Here is a 13,474-nt window from a genome sequence, read left to right on the forward strand (position 1 = left end):
ACATCCCCAAAAAAAAGCGTCAAGGGTCAAGGTCACTTACGCGCATACAGACACTCTCCGAAAGAACGCTCTCCTCGTCATCGTACGGGTCGTGTACCTCACACTCCACCTTCGGCGTACAGTTGGAAGAGTTTGTCAGCAGCTTCATCCAGGTGATCTGCTTCTCGGGGATGTCGCAAGAGAAGCCATCGAGCGGATAGCGACACCATTCGGCACTGTGCGTTTCGTTTTCCTCGTTCACGGCGCTGCGCAGTACCGTGGCCAGCTTCAGCGATTCCGATGCGGACGTGTAGGCGTGGCACAGTTCCCGCTCCGGATCGCCCTTGTGCTCGCAGATGTGCGGCACGGGGATGGGCGTATTGTCCACCTCAACTTTAGGCTCCTGTCGGATGTTTTCCGGTGCCGGCAGCGGTTCGTCGCTTATGTCGTAGTCTTCATCCTCAACCGAGCTCTCGGTGGACGACGGCAGAATCAAACCTTTCGTGTACGGGTGATTCAGGTTTTCAAACTCAACCGGTTTCTGGCAGGTGTAGGAACAGTTCGTAAGCGTCAGATGGCCGATCTGGAAGAACAAGGCAATTAATTGTAAATCTTTCAGGAGCTCCAGGAATTTCTGTGAAATCTCCCTGATGCGTACCTTCTCGCGTTTCCACTGATAGCAGGTGCGTTCCTCGCTACAGCGCTGCTGAAAGATGATGGCACCGTCATAGTCGCAGGCGAAGCTCACCTCCGAGCGACTCGATTCCTGACGCTCTACGCGCGGCACGGCGAAGAATAGCACCGAGTAGAGCACAACGGACAGAATCATGCAGAGGGCGGCTAGTAAGCGCAACCGTTTGCCGAACGATGCACCAGCCCGTCCTGCCAACCGATCGACCAGTGGGGCAATTATCAGTGGACCCAGAATTGCCACCAGCGGAGCAATTAGCGTCACCAGCTGCGACTCGTAGTAATTCAGCCCGGTCAGGGTCATGTGCTTCTGGATGTACGGATGCAGACATCCTAGGGCTGTGATAAGGAGAGAGAGAGAGACGGAGAAAGCGAACGTTAACATTAGTTACATGGCCTGCTTTGATGATGTTCCTGACGTCTCCGGGACACACTTACCTCCGTAGAACAGGAAGAGCACAATTTTCAAGGATATTAGATTCCTGTTCACCAGCGGCTTCTTGGCAGGTGGCGCACCCATCTTCGTGAGCTTCGGTTCGAACTTGATATAGAATAAATGAGCACTGTGCTATCACACACACACACGAACACTCCCTAATAACTGTCTCTGATGTCTGGACGTGTTGTTTTTAATTAAACCACTCGCTTCCGGTAGCAGCAGTCAACCGATGACACAGTTTCACTAACGATCAAGACGCTCCTGGGCCATTTTCATCGCGGGGCAGGTCGTCTTCGTGGTTGCGCTGCTCGTTCTGTCCACTATTCTACACGCACAGTGGCAGAATAGGGAAGACTGAAAGACGGTTTTAACGTCGTTGTGTGCCACTCCGGAGTTTGTGGTCCGTGTAATCTAATAAAACGCCAAGCGCGAGTCCTCGTCTTCGTCCTACGGTCCTACACTCCGGAAGACACCTTACGATCCAATCACTGAAAGCGAAACATTGTAATGGGAGGGAAATCAGAATGTAAATAAAATGTAAACGGAACTGGGAGCTAAAATCACATCGTCAGTGAACTGGCGTCCTGTCTGAAGAAGAGAACCCATGGAAAAGCAAAAGGGAACAGCGCAAACAACGTTCAGGGCGATTTTTGTGGCATTTTAATGGCTCGCTCGCGGGGTTTATTGGAGTGCCTCTGTACCTGACAGGTTTTGACCCAGTGTCGTTGTCTAATGGGGTGGTAGAAGTATAGTCGTCGCAGTAAGGTACTGGTAGTCGTTGGGAGTAGCACCACTCATCACCAACATTGTCCGCTAATGGAAAAACAATCCCAACACGGTGGGTAGGTGTAGCGCCAAAATGAAGGTGATGACACCATCAGAATGGAATGGAGACTATTTTTGACACTGGTTGACATGGAATTTCTCTGCAAAGAAAGTGGCCCTGAGAAATTGAAGAAGCACACCCCAACGGCACAATGGCGCTTCTGGAAGGGACCCCGACTCTGAGTGACCGACTAAGCTAACGAAGACGTTATAGTTTTTGCCTTGCGAACGGACGGTTTGTGGAAATGGATACTGGTTCGTCGTCCAACCAAGAACCGAACAGCTGCCCACTTACAGTGGGAAGAGCTATAAATAGCCTGTACGGTGGTGCAGCATCGAACGCGTAGCATGAACTATCATCGCACGACCATCGCCACGTCGCGTCAATGGCTACTAAGACCGGGAGAAGCACCGGGTGGAGTTTTTAGAGTATGTTTTCTCAACAGTAAAGGAAAAAAACACACACACATACATAAACATAAACCTCACACATCTGGTCGATGATCAATTGATGTGAACTGGATGCTGGGTGGGGAGAGTTCTGTAGTAAGGATTTTGAAAAAAAAAAAACATTTGGAACACACCATGCTCCGATGGATGGATCATTTCTCCGGATCATGCGGATCATTTGGAAGTCGTTGGCATGTGGTCCTAATTAGTCGCCTTGGCTGGTGTAAGGTTGTAAATATTTTCGCTCAATATTTTTAAATCAGTCGGGGGGTTTTACCTTGTATTCACTTTTTGAGTTTTTTTAGACAGCGAAGTTTGGGGATGCCTCCCATACAAGCTGCGAGACGGATTAGATATCGGAGTTCTATGGACAGCATATTTTTAGAATCACGCTGACGCGCTACGTCGGTTAGGCGGTATAAATAATGCTTCAGTAATGACTAATTCCCGGCTAATCGTTAGGCATTGAGGAGTGTTGATGGTGGCTTAAGGGAAAGAATAGGATAGCAGCGAACAACGACAGTTTTGGGCAGTCAGTATTTCAAATATTCTAAATATTCCACTTTTAGAGATTCATGGCAAAGGTTGCATAGGGAATGTTTCATAAATAAACACCATGTGATTTAGGGTTATGCAATGTACTGCCATCAATTCTTCCATAGCTTTAAATCCCCCGTCAGGATTACAGAAATTAGGCAAAATATTGAAGTATCATAGGGACATAAGGCATTTATGGTTATATATCATGAATTATAGATACTATAGTTAGGCTCGAATGGTTCTAGAACATTCAAAAAATTATCTGTGAGTTCTTGTGGTTGATGATATACTTTTGAAAGGATTGAACTCCCGAAGAGTCCTATCGCGTCTTGTATCTGTAAGATGATAGACCTTTGGATTTTGATTTGCAACGTGTAACACGATCTTTTCTGATATTTAGATCAATTTGTTATTATCAATACATTTAATTTCCAACAAGAATAACTATATTTTTCTTTGGAAATAAGTAAATTATTAAAAAGAAGATGTTTAAAGAATTTCGTAATAAGCTGTTTGATCTTTCATTGTAACATCAGTTTTTATTCCAGCCTAATCCTTATAATCTTCAATATATTCAAGAGCAAATAGCAGATATATATATTAAGAGCAAATATTAGGACAAATTTTGACTCTATTAGATCCTACAGATTTGGATCGAACATAAAATTTCAGTTTCTTCAGTAATAATATTTATACCACACCAAAAAATCCATTAAAGAGAGACTTCAAAGTGAAGAAATCAATAATAATATTTCCTGTATCAAAACGATTCCACATAAGTGACCATATCCCATCCCTGAAATGGCACGCTTATGTTAGTTACTACTCCATTATCCTATCAATTCTAGGCTTAAAACCTTACCCAACACATCATTCCGTATGATAAACACACACCATTTCGCATTTTCCCATCCATAAATTTGCTCCATAAAAAGCGGTAAACGAATTAACGCTCTAAACCCAGCTGGGAGATAAGTAGTTGATTTTTTTTTCTAATTCTTTCCAACCCATCTCTCTCTCTCCGCTATACGCCCCCTTGAACCCACCCCAAACACGATATGCTCGCACACGCGCGTCCCCATGTATAATTTAAGGCACGCCTAATGACGCCCCTGGATGGAAAACAGATTCCACTTGGGCGGTTATCGGCTTGAAGTGTACGCCACACACGCCATTTGAACCCAGTGAAGTGTTGTGAGAGATGTGTGTGTGTGTTTTTATATTGAAAGCTCATCGATGTGTTGTTGATAATGGAGGTTAACGGGCTATTAATAGATGTTGTGTGGGATAAGGGTGTCGATAGCAGGCTCTTACGCTGAGAGAAGATTTAAGAGATGCACTTCAATCTGGATTGGATGCATAAATCTACTTCTTGCTAGCAACTTAATTCCCATGCCGAGAATGAGCTAATTTCACACCTCACACACACACACACACCTGCGACCAGTGCACTCTGAATTCCTTCAACGCTCCACAGCACTAAGCCTGCAAACATCCCAACTGATGACGAAATGGGGAAACTCCTTCGATGCTGCTTTGTTTACACGCCTGCACTGACACACTTCCGACCGATCGGGGGTTGCACAATTTGCTCCAGTTTTAAAAGCGTTAAGAGCTGCTTCCGAAAGCGAATTACTTCAACTGTTGAACCACAAAAAAAAGCAGAAGAAACAATAAGCAACCGCTTCTACAAGCAACGACCTCTTGTTTACCTTTTCACCCCGGTGTTGGACGAAGTAAATATTTACACAAGATCGCAAGAAGTGCAAGAAGAACGTGTTGTACTTCCCTCAGGTGGAAAATGCATATCCCTAGAATGGGCAACTCATCCATTTCAACCTTCCATCGTGCCCACCCCATCATTAGAAAATGCTTGACAACTCCTTACTGGAATGGAGAAGAATGTGAGTACTGTAGGTACCGCGCGCACCGTTGAATGATGTCACGTGACACTGCAATCAATTAAGGTGCCGAAGCCACAGGTCTGCCCCTCTCGGTGCAACTGCCATATAATACAACGCCCCCCTCTCTCCAACTGCTCACTCTTTTAATGCTCGACAAATGGGGCAAATCATTGGATGGTGCAAAAGGTTATCGGAGTTTTAGGTCTGTTGGCTACCGTCTGTGCGCACGGTGAGTCTTTCTCCACCGAGAACAAACAGCCCCGTCACAGGGTGAGGCACATGGGTGGCATTTCATGGGTTCGTGGCCGGATGGTGTAGCGGCGGTAGCAGCAAATCCAATCCGGGAAACGCGCGGAGTTTATGCAGGCGAGAGTATTTTTCCCAATGCTTGGTTGCATACGGACTCGCCCTCTTGCCACCCAAAACCCGAACAGAGGGCAGGGAAGTTATGGGAGTGACTGTTCCGTTTTTCCACCGAGTTTTTATTGCTCACGACTTGCTCGATACTTTAACGCGCCGAGCATTCGAAACCAGGTCAACACACAGTTCGTATTACACAGCGAGGTGTGTGTGTGCTCTTGCTTATGTAGATTGATTCGTCCCGAGCACCGAACTGTGCTGGAAGTGAGCGGGAGAGGAAGCAAAAAAAAAACAAACGTTCCAAACGACTCCAACTCTAAATCCATCAGAACCTCTGTCTGTTTGCGAAGCTAATGGAACTGAGAATGCCTGAGCAGAAGGAGCTGGTGAGTCCTACCAGTTCTTGCGATACAACGTGCCAGATAAGGCTTTGAAATGGATTTTAAAAATGGTAGCCAATATTCACTGCAATGTTGAAATAATAATGGATGACAACAACCACAACAGCAAAAAAGGTGTATAAAAATGCAAATAGTCATGATGGTCATCGTTCTCCCACGAGTCCGTATTACATCATCGTGTGTATTCTCCATTTTTTGCTGCTGCTGCTGCAACCACTACCACCACCCCTACCACCTTTCGCGATCGTTGTTTAATTGAGAATACAAGCGAGAGGAGTTTGCATTACAGGTGGCAAGGGTGAGGGCGGTAGATTGATCGCAGGCGGTCACCGGGTAAGCATGAGTTCATGCTACACGTACAACAGCACGCCGCCCTACGCATTCTCGTATTGTAGCTGGCAACGGAAGACGAAATTGGGAGAGATTTTTGCTGGATTTCGGTTTACTCACTGTTTTGGAATGGAGTAAAAGGTACACGTTCTTGGGTGGAAGAAGCTTTCCTTCTCAAATTACCATACAATGGAGTAGCGTGCTGTAATTACAGGGCTTTTCAGATGCAGCTTTTAGCGGAGACATAAGCGATTCCAAGAAGTTTGGCGTTCTCGAAGTAATAAATGCACAATATTTGCGACGGCATTGAAATGGTAAGATCATATCGATCAATATCTTTATAAATTTAGCAACTAAAGTGAAAATGAAGAATATGAGGCAACACAATGTAGAAGGGTTTAGAAAGCTGAAAATGTTAATATAACTAGGAGGTCCTCCTAAATTCAAGGTATTGATACCTATTCTGAACATTCTGAACATACATCACAACAACAAAACAACGATCGATCGTTATCGTTATAAAGAGTCTGGTTGTTGACTTAAATATCTAAAATGCTCATCTACACATCAAAACTGCAAACATCTAGACTAGTATGAAGATCACGATAAAATTCTCAGTTATATTTGGAATTCTAAATGCGAGAACAATGCGAAAAAGAGATGCCAACAGTAGCTGTCAATCGCGATCCCGCATTCATGATAGGCGCTACTAATTGAGGAACGTTTAACATTCTACAACAATGCAATGCAAATGCTAATTGAGTATGTGTTTGAAGTAGGACAGTGATGAACAAATGAACAAATTCCAGACATAATAACCAGACGAGATTGAACTTAAATTAGGAATTTATATTGACCCTTAGTTCAATCTGTTTAACATACTTTAAATAACAGTTTAAATGTCTGGAAATAATAAACTAGACTAAAGATCATATTTGGTAGGCTATAACATAACAAATCAAGAGCTCTTGAGGAGAATATAAATACAAGTACATAAAAATTTAGAATTCTTGATTAAAAACTGAAATGAACGAATATAAAAAAATGCAAATAAACATTCACTAATCCAGATGATGTAACCAAAATTGGAATAATCGCACACTCCAGTGAAAACTTTTAAATGCTAACAATACTGTCACCTGAAAACCCCTGCAAAATCATAATAAACTCGCGATCGCATTGATTTTTGATGCCTTTTCCTCGCTATGAAGAAGCTGCCCCCATGTTCACCCCAACCACACAGTAGCAGCATAGGAAAGCCCGTACACATCGCGGCCCAATGAAACGGTACAATACCACACATATATCGATGGAATTGATCGTGGATCGTGACCCCGCACATCGGGCACATAAACAACTCCCCTAGCTACGTGCTCATCGAGGCGTGCATTGTTCTTTTACGGAATTTAATACGTTCGATTTATTTCCTTCAAGTCACATTTTGGTGAATGTAACACATGGGGCGAAAAAGAAAAAAAACACAACTTCCTCTTCCTTTTTCTTCCGTGAGTTTCTTCCGATCGGTCGCGGAACGGTGTTCCGGCTTCCAAAAACAGAGCGCCAAACGGAGCTGTTGTCAACAAATTTACGACCACTTTACGGTGGGAGTTGCCTGCGACATCTTGAGGATGCGCTTGTACTTCCCTGCGAGAACTGCAACTGCTTTACGACCGACGACGGGCGGACACGTTTGTCGCACAACACCGACGACGTATTTGGAACCGGCCCGGCAACGACTGTGCGCTTCCGAGTAGCACCAACAGCAGCAGCAGGAAGTCCCGGGTGTGTAGGAAGATGACAACATTACGCAGTTACTAAACCTCTCCCCGAGGTGACATGTCAGCGGTGTGTGTTTTTGTGTGTTTTATGTGTCATCAGCCAGCGAAAGGGCGATTAGTTGCGTATCCGTAAAAGATCCGATCGCTTCCATGGATCACGAGACAAGAATGTGACGAAATTATTTGGAATCATTTTCATACGTCATCGGCAGAGAAGGTTCTTCAACTATTCCAATTGACTGCTTCATTTTATTGCAACGGAATGCCAAAAGGGCTAGCTCAAAGGCCCCCCGGCCTAAGACCGAAAATAGGGAGAAAATAAACATTAAAATGCCACACTTTCGTTAATGGAGCGAAAGGAAACGATAAACTACCGTATTCACCCCAACAGCAGAAGACAGAGCAAAAACCTTCCCCGAAATCCCCACGCTGGATGGAAACATAATCTTCCCAAGCCATGCCATCATACCGTGCCAGTCTTGTTTTATGACTCAAACCCATCAAAAGGGTCCCAAAGGGAGTCACAAAGAGTGGTTTCGCAAACTGGAAATGGCAAAGGCTCATCGCGCGAGTTGTTGGTGTGCGTCGTCCATAAATCATAAGGCACATCTGTCGGGAATATCTTCTTGAAGTGATGGTTCCAATGAATTCCACCGCACAAAAAGGAGGTTCAAAGCTGATGACCTTGAAGTGAAAATTTTTGCACAAACCAATTCCCAAGAAAGCCTTCAGAGCCACAGACACACAAAAAAAGAGCAGAGTCTTTTAGCAACGACATCAGAAAGACCTAATCTTCTGGAACACGCATCTATGTCCCGCGATCTTACGCGATCGTATGCATCATCGCGCGCCGTAGCAGGCAGCAACATCGCCATCGAGTAACGGGGCAATGATGTCATCGATGTTGATGGTCACCGGACACCAATACCCGCCAATCCCACCGTTCAAACCCAGCGCACCGAAAGCATGACGATCGTTAACTTTAGGTTTTATTTTAAGACACGTTCTCGACCGATTGGCACACAAACTCGATCGTAAAACCGGACGGGGCAAGAAATAAACACAACGGAAGCAGAAACAGGCTAAAATCTATGTTATCGCTATTTTGCCATCGTCCGCTTGTCGACTGTGTTTGGGGAGGGTTGAGGCGATGATGCTCTTTCTTCTTGATTTGGCTCGTACAGCAGGACAACGGCAGAGCCCCCTGCTTGCATCGATTGCAAACGCGCATTCATCCTACCGAATCGGACGTTGCGATAGTGTAACCCCTTCGGGGAGCACAAAAGGCAGAGACGACAAGCAATGGCAGACGGAATGAATGTTATTCTCGCGAAATCGAACACAACGTGCAGAATTATAAATAGGAAGTGCCGTACTGTGAAACCCGACGACCCAAGACGACAACGACGACGACGACGAGAGCGTGCTGCAAGTGTTGCTAACGTTTGACCAACCAACCCGCTTCGGTGCATCCAACCCTCCCATGAGTGGGGCTTGCAATTTGTAAGTGTCTTAGATATCATCGCTGCATGCGAATGTTCCCGTTTGGCCGGCAGCATTATGATTCTCGCACTGGCCGGTTACAAAATTAATACATTACCTACTGCCGCCTTCTGCCAATTCGTCATCGAACGGGGCGACGTGTGGTCTACAGGGGGCACCCAGTCGAAAGCTGACTTTCTTGCCTTCTTTCTTCGGAAGTACGAACCCCGAAAGGTTATCATCGGGAGCGTGTTATGTAAACCTTGTGCCGTGTGTGCCTTTTACTTTGATACGTCTTTATTTATATTGTGTTCGATGCGTGGAGTCGTTACGCTTTGATTACTCCAATGTCGAAATGGCGGTGGGGCGGCAATCCTTTGCGACCGGCCCGCCGATGCTAGATAATGAAGCGCTTAGTATTCCCTTCCCCCAGAGAGCGTGCGTGGGTCGAGCTAGACCAGTGGACGGCAAAAAAAATGCTGTACAAAAGCTTGTAATCAGCTGTTCAGGCACGACAGTGTGATTACAATAAACTTTGAGAAAAATGGATCGTAGAAGCTCCAGAGTGTTGTTCATCCAAATGTTTCATGTTTTGGCACGGAGTTTTAGTTTAGTGAGGTGAAAAAATCAGAGATGGGCAATTTTGTTTACCCATGAGTAAGGATGAAGAGAAGAACGGCAGGAAAGACATAGAAAAGTAGTATGAACTATCTTTAAAAATGCCTGAAATACAACAGCCACTAGTTCCTTGCTCCCTTGCTGCTATTCTTATTAGCAGATTCCTTTAAATTCTGCCAATTTAACAGTTTTAACGTTATTTTTAACTCTAGAAATAAGTTCCATGAACTACGAGAAACTCAAACCACAGAATTTGAGAACAAATTTATTAACAGAGATGCTCAATAGCTCGTTAGCGAAATAAGAAAGTAACGATATTTTCAAACTTATATTGATTTGAAAAATACAAGAAACAACATTCAAATTCCTTTAATCTAACATCAGTCATCATTATTCAGTTTGAAGCGAGAAAAATCATATGAAAAGATAATTGATGGCATTTAATACAAAAAAAAAACAAAAACAAAAAAAAACATCTGTTGATAACGAACCAGTTTGCCGACCACTGCCACCAGTCGATCGGTGAACGTGTCGCTATGGACGGAATCTTTCATACAAATGGGCACAATAAACAATCAACACTGATAGCAGGATTGTGTCTCTGGTATGCTGATGATCATGTTGCTGATGAAGATCATCATGCCTGAATAAATTTAATCGCTCTTCCGGTCGGTTTCTTGCTAACCTTCAGGTTGGATTAATTTTCCTGTAACAGCATCATTTTTAACCTCGAAAGATGATTTAATTTCTTTGGCACTGGATTGGCGCCGCGAGGCAACATCCTACTAACAACTTTTAATCATAATCGATTGCCTTCCAGTCGGAACAAGACGAACAAAATTCAATTATCTCATTTACTAATCACCAAACTAGATAAAGCGAACATTTCTGCCAACGATGATTAATTGTGCGGCGGTTGGCAACGTTGGCCAATCGACGAAAAAAATCTACACTCGACAACGCGTGTGGTAATGTTTTAAAACGAGTTAAGTTGTTTCACACTACACGTGATGTAGGGCCTGATAAGCGGACAGTAATAATAACAATTCGTTGGTGGGTCATTCCCAAATTTTTAAGACCAACCACACACACCTTAGCGCAAAATCCGAAGGGCCGCGAAAGTAGCCGGTCAATTTGAATAAAAATCGTATTAATATACGTCCACACCGGTCCAAAAAAGGGATGATGGAATTCTGGGGGGGCTTTCTGAGGAATGTAAATATGCGATGTATTATAACGTAGGAGCTTTTTTCCTACCCAAGACCCGTCCAGTTGACAAAGCGGCAAGATTAAACAGCATGCAGAGGGGGGTGTGGTTTTGTGCGTTAACCGTTGACAGATGGCCGAAGGTGTCCGAAAGATTGACTTCCCGGTTAGGACGACGGTGGAGCTTCTGTACACCACACGATCAGTGGTGACGATCGCAGCAGTCCACACTGCCACCACCAATGTGAACGTTATTAATGAACCGTTCATGACGCTCACAACGATGTGTGACGATAAGTGGAACCGGTCCACAAGCTCGCCTTGCCAGCGTGGAAGTCCACACAATCAGGAGGCTTTACTTTGTTTGCCAATCACTTGTCCGAGCGTGATGCCGCTCCTCTCCAGGGAGTTTATGAATTGCACATGAACTGTCTAAAAGATCGCATTAGATCGCCGCTAGAAGCATCTCTTCACAGTGGGACGATATAGGAAACGAGCCGGTGATTAAATGATCCAAAGTCGTAACGTCTTTCACTCTGCGGACAATTCTACAATACAATTTCCAGTGAAAAAATGAACCCATTCAGCCGCACTTTAGTGAGCTATTTGCAAATTTCATTTCGTATGAATGGCATCAACCAGGGGAAATAAGAAAGCGGACACATCGCACGTCTTGGACTTTGTGCAAATTGTGAGTTGTGTGTTAGCGTCGTTCTGTATCAAACCGTCCGGCGAGATACGTTAACAGTTAAAGTGGAAAAAAGGTGGACTGAACCGTTCAACATAAGCGTACACGCTAATGCACGCGTGTCTTGTGCAAGAATTATGACAGCACAAACATACACCTTCTACCACTCCAACCAACGGGGTTGTTTGGGGAGGTCAGCTGGAAGGTTGTCGACTTGTGCTCAAGTGCTCAATCTTTGGAAAACGAATACCGAGCAGCAGCCTGAATTGGGCAGAATGAAGGTGTGGGCGATCATGGCTGGCTGAATGCTTGAATGCTTGAATGCCTGACTGCCTGCCAGTAATGTGTCCCCGGGGGCGTCAGATGTTCGGAATCAGCGGTGAATGCATGTGTCGGGTTCAGATCTGCCTGATGTAGGAAGATGATTTGCCCTCGGGCGGGACGAGTTGTTGCAATCAAAATGAGGGTTTCTTTTTGGAGAACCAGCCACAAATGGTTCAAACGGATTTATTTTCTTCTGTTTTGCTACGGCCAGACTCCGGATGTTTCAGTTTCTTTTTAGACAAAAGCTCAATGGGTTTAATTAGCTCAAATTTGCAACATTTATCATGCTGCGTTCTTGTCGTTTCTATCATTGAATTTACGCGATGATACGCGATCATAGTACTTGAGATATGTAATAATGTGTCTTTTAAGGTCCTAAATGCTCTGTCAAATTCAAAAAAGATTCAGGTACATTCAAGGTTTTGCTTGTGAAAATATTATAGATAACTGAACAAAGTTTTGGAAACAGAAATTACAATAAAATCTGGATAAGAGCAGTCACCAAATATTATAAATAATAGCATTGATCCTCAAAAACATGTTACTAATGGTCTAATGACCAACAGCTCTTACAAGAATGGAGCAGAAATCGATTCCAACTACAGGACCGTTTCCAATAAGAAAGACAAGACTATTGGTGTTACTGATTGATTGATCTAGGTACGCACATAGCAAAGAATGCTGTACTATACTGTTCTGTTACTGTTGGAAAAAAAAAGAACAAAAACGAGAAACAAGAAGAGAAAAAGGGAAACTATAAAGTGAAAAAAGAAACATATGAGAAAATGTAGAAAAAAGAAAAAAAGTAGTACATTTTCAGTAGTACCAAACCAAACAAAACAAATTAAGGAAAAGAGTTGCAAAACAATGTTTTATCAGTCAGTCTGGCATAAGTAACAATTCGAATTAAGTTCATTTTGTGAAATCAGACAAATAATTATGAACAATTCAATTTGAACAAAACATCTAAACAACAAACAGAGCATTCGTGAAATGGTTCTTAGCGCAAGTGCTCAAACCACAACTGACAGTTCCGCCAAGTTGACTGTACTCATTCTCGACCCTCCTCCCCGATCTCTGAACGACATCTTTCGGCGTTATTGTAGCGTAAAGTTGTAAAGACCTCTTTTTTTTTCAAACACCGAAGGTCATCAAGCGTGATAAACTGCTAAACAGCTCACCCACTCACTCACCCACCACTAGCATATACACACCACTCGCCATCTGTCGTCGTGGTTAGCTTCTTCCGTTCCCGTTTTTTCCCACCTTCTAAGCACTTTTATTTTACCCAGTGCACTGACCTTAATGTTGCTGAACACCTTTAGCCGCGACTGGCACGGCCCCACGTAGGGGGGACACATCGGGGAGAAAATTATGCACATTATGCACAGGGCGCGCACAGTTATGTTGGCGGTACCGAATGTGTGGGTGTGCTGCTGGTAATTAAATCTTAACACACA

At 44.0% G+C, this 13,474-nt stretch overlaps 2 protein-coding genes across 4 annotated transcripts in view; one reads left to right on the forward strand and one right to left on the reverse strand.

Moving 5' to 3' along the window:
• Positions 1-13,474, forward strand: part of LOC120901003 (alpha-N-acetylglucosaminidase) — a 37,877-nt gene that overhangs the window by 5,213 nt on the left and 19,190 nt on the right. The window lies entirely within an intron of this gene.
• LOC120901004 overlaps positions 1-13,474 on the reverse strand; it is a 30,682-nt gene that overhangs the window by 2,520 nt on the left and 14,688 nt on the right. For both annotated transcript variants that reach the window (XM_040308674.1, XM_040308673.1), the window contains exons 3-5: positions 1,108-1,596; positions 638-1,008; positions 41-562 (exon numbers count right to left, since the gene is read on the reverse strand). In XM_040308674.1, coding sequence (XP_040164608.1) covers positions 41-562; positions 638-1,008; positions 1,108-1,189 — 975 coding nt within the window. In that variant the 5' untranslated portion in view covers positions 1,190-1,596. The remainder of the gene's footprint in view (positions 1-40; positions 563-637; positions 1,009-1,107; positions 1,597-13,474) is intronic.

Source organism: Anopheles arabiensis, chromosome 3 (genome assembly GCF_016920715.1).
Source record: "Anopheles arabiensis isolate DONGOLA chromosome 3, AaraD3, whole genome shotgun sequence".
Lineage (NCBI taxonomy): Eukaryota > Metazoa > Arthropoda > Insecta > Diptera > Culicidae > Anopheles > Anopheles arabiensis.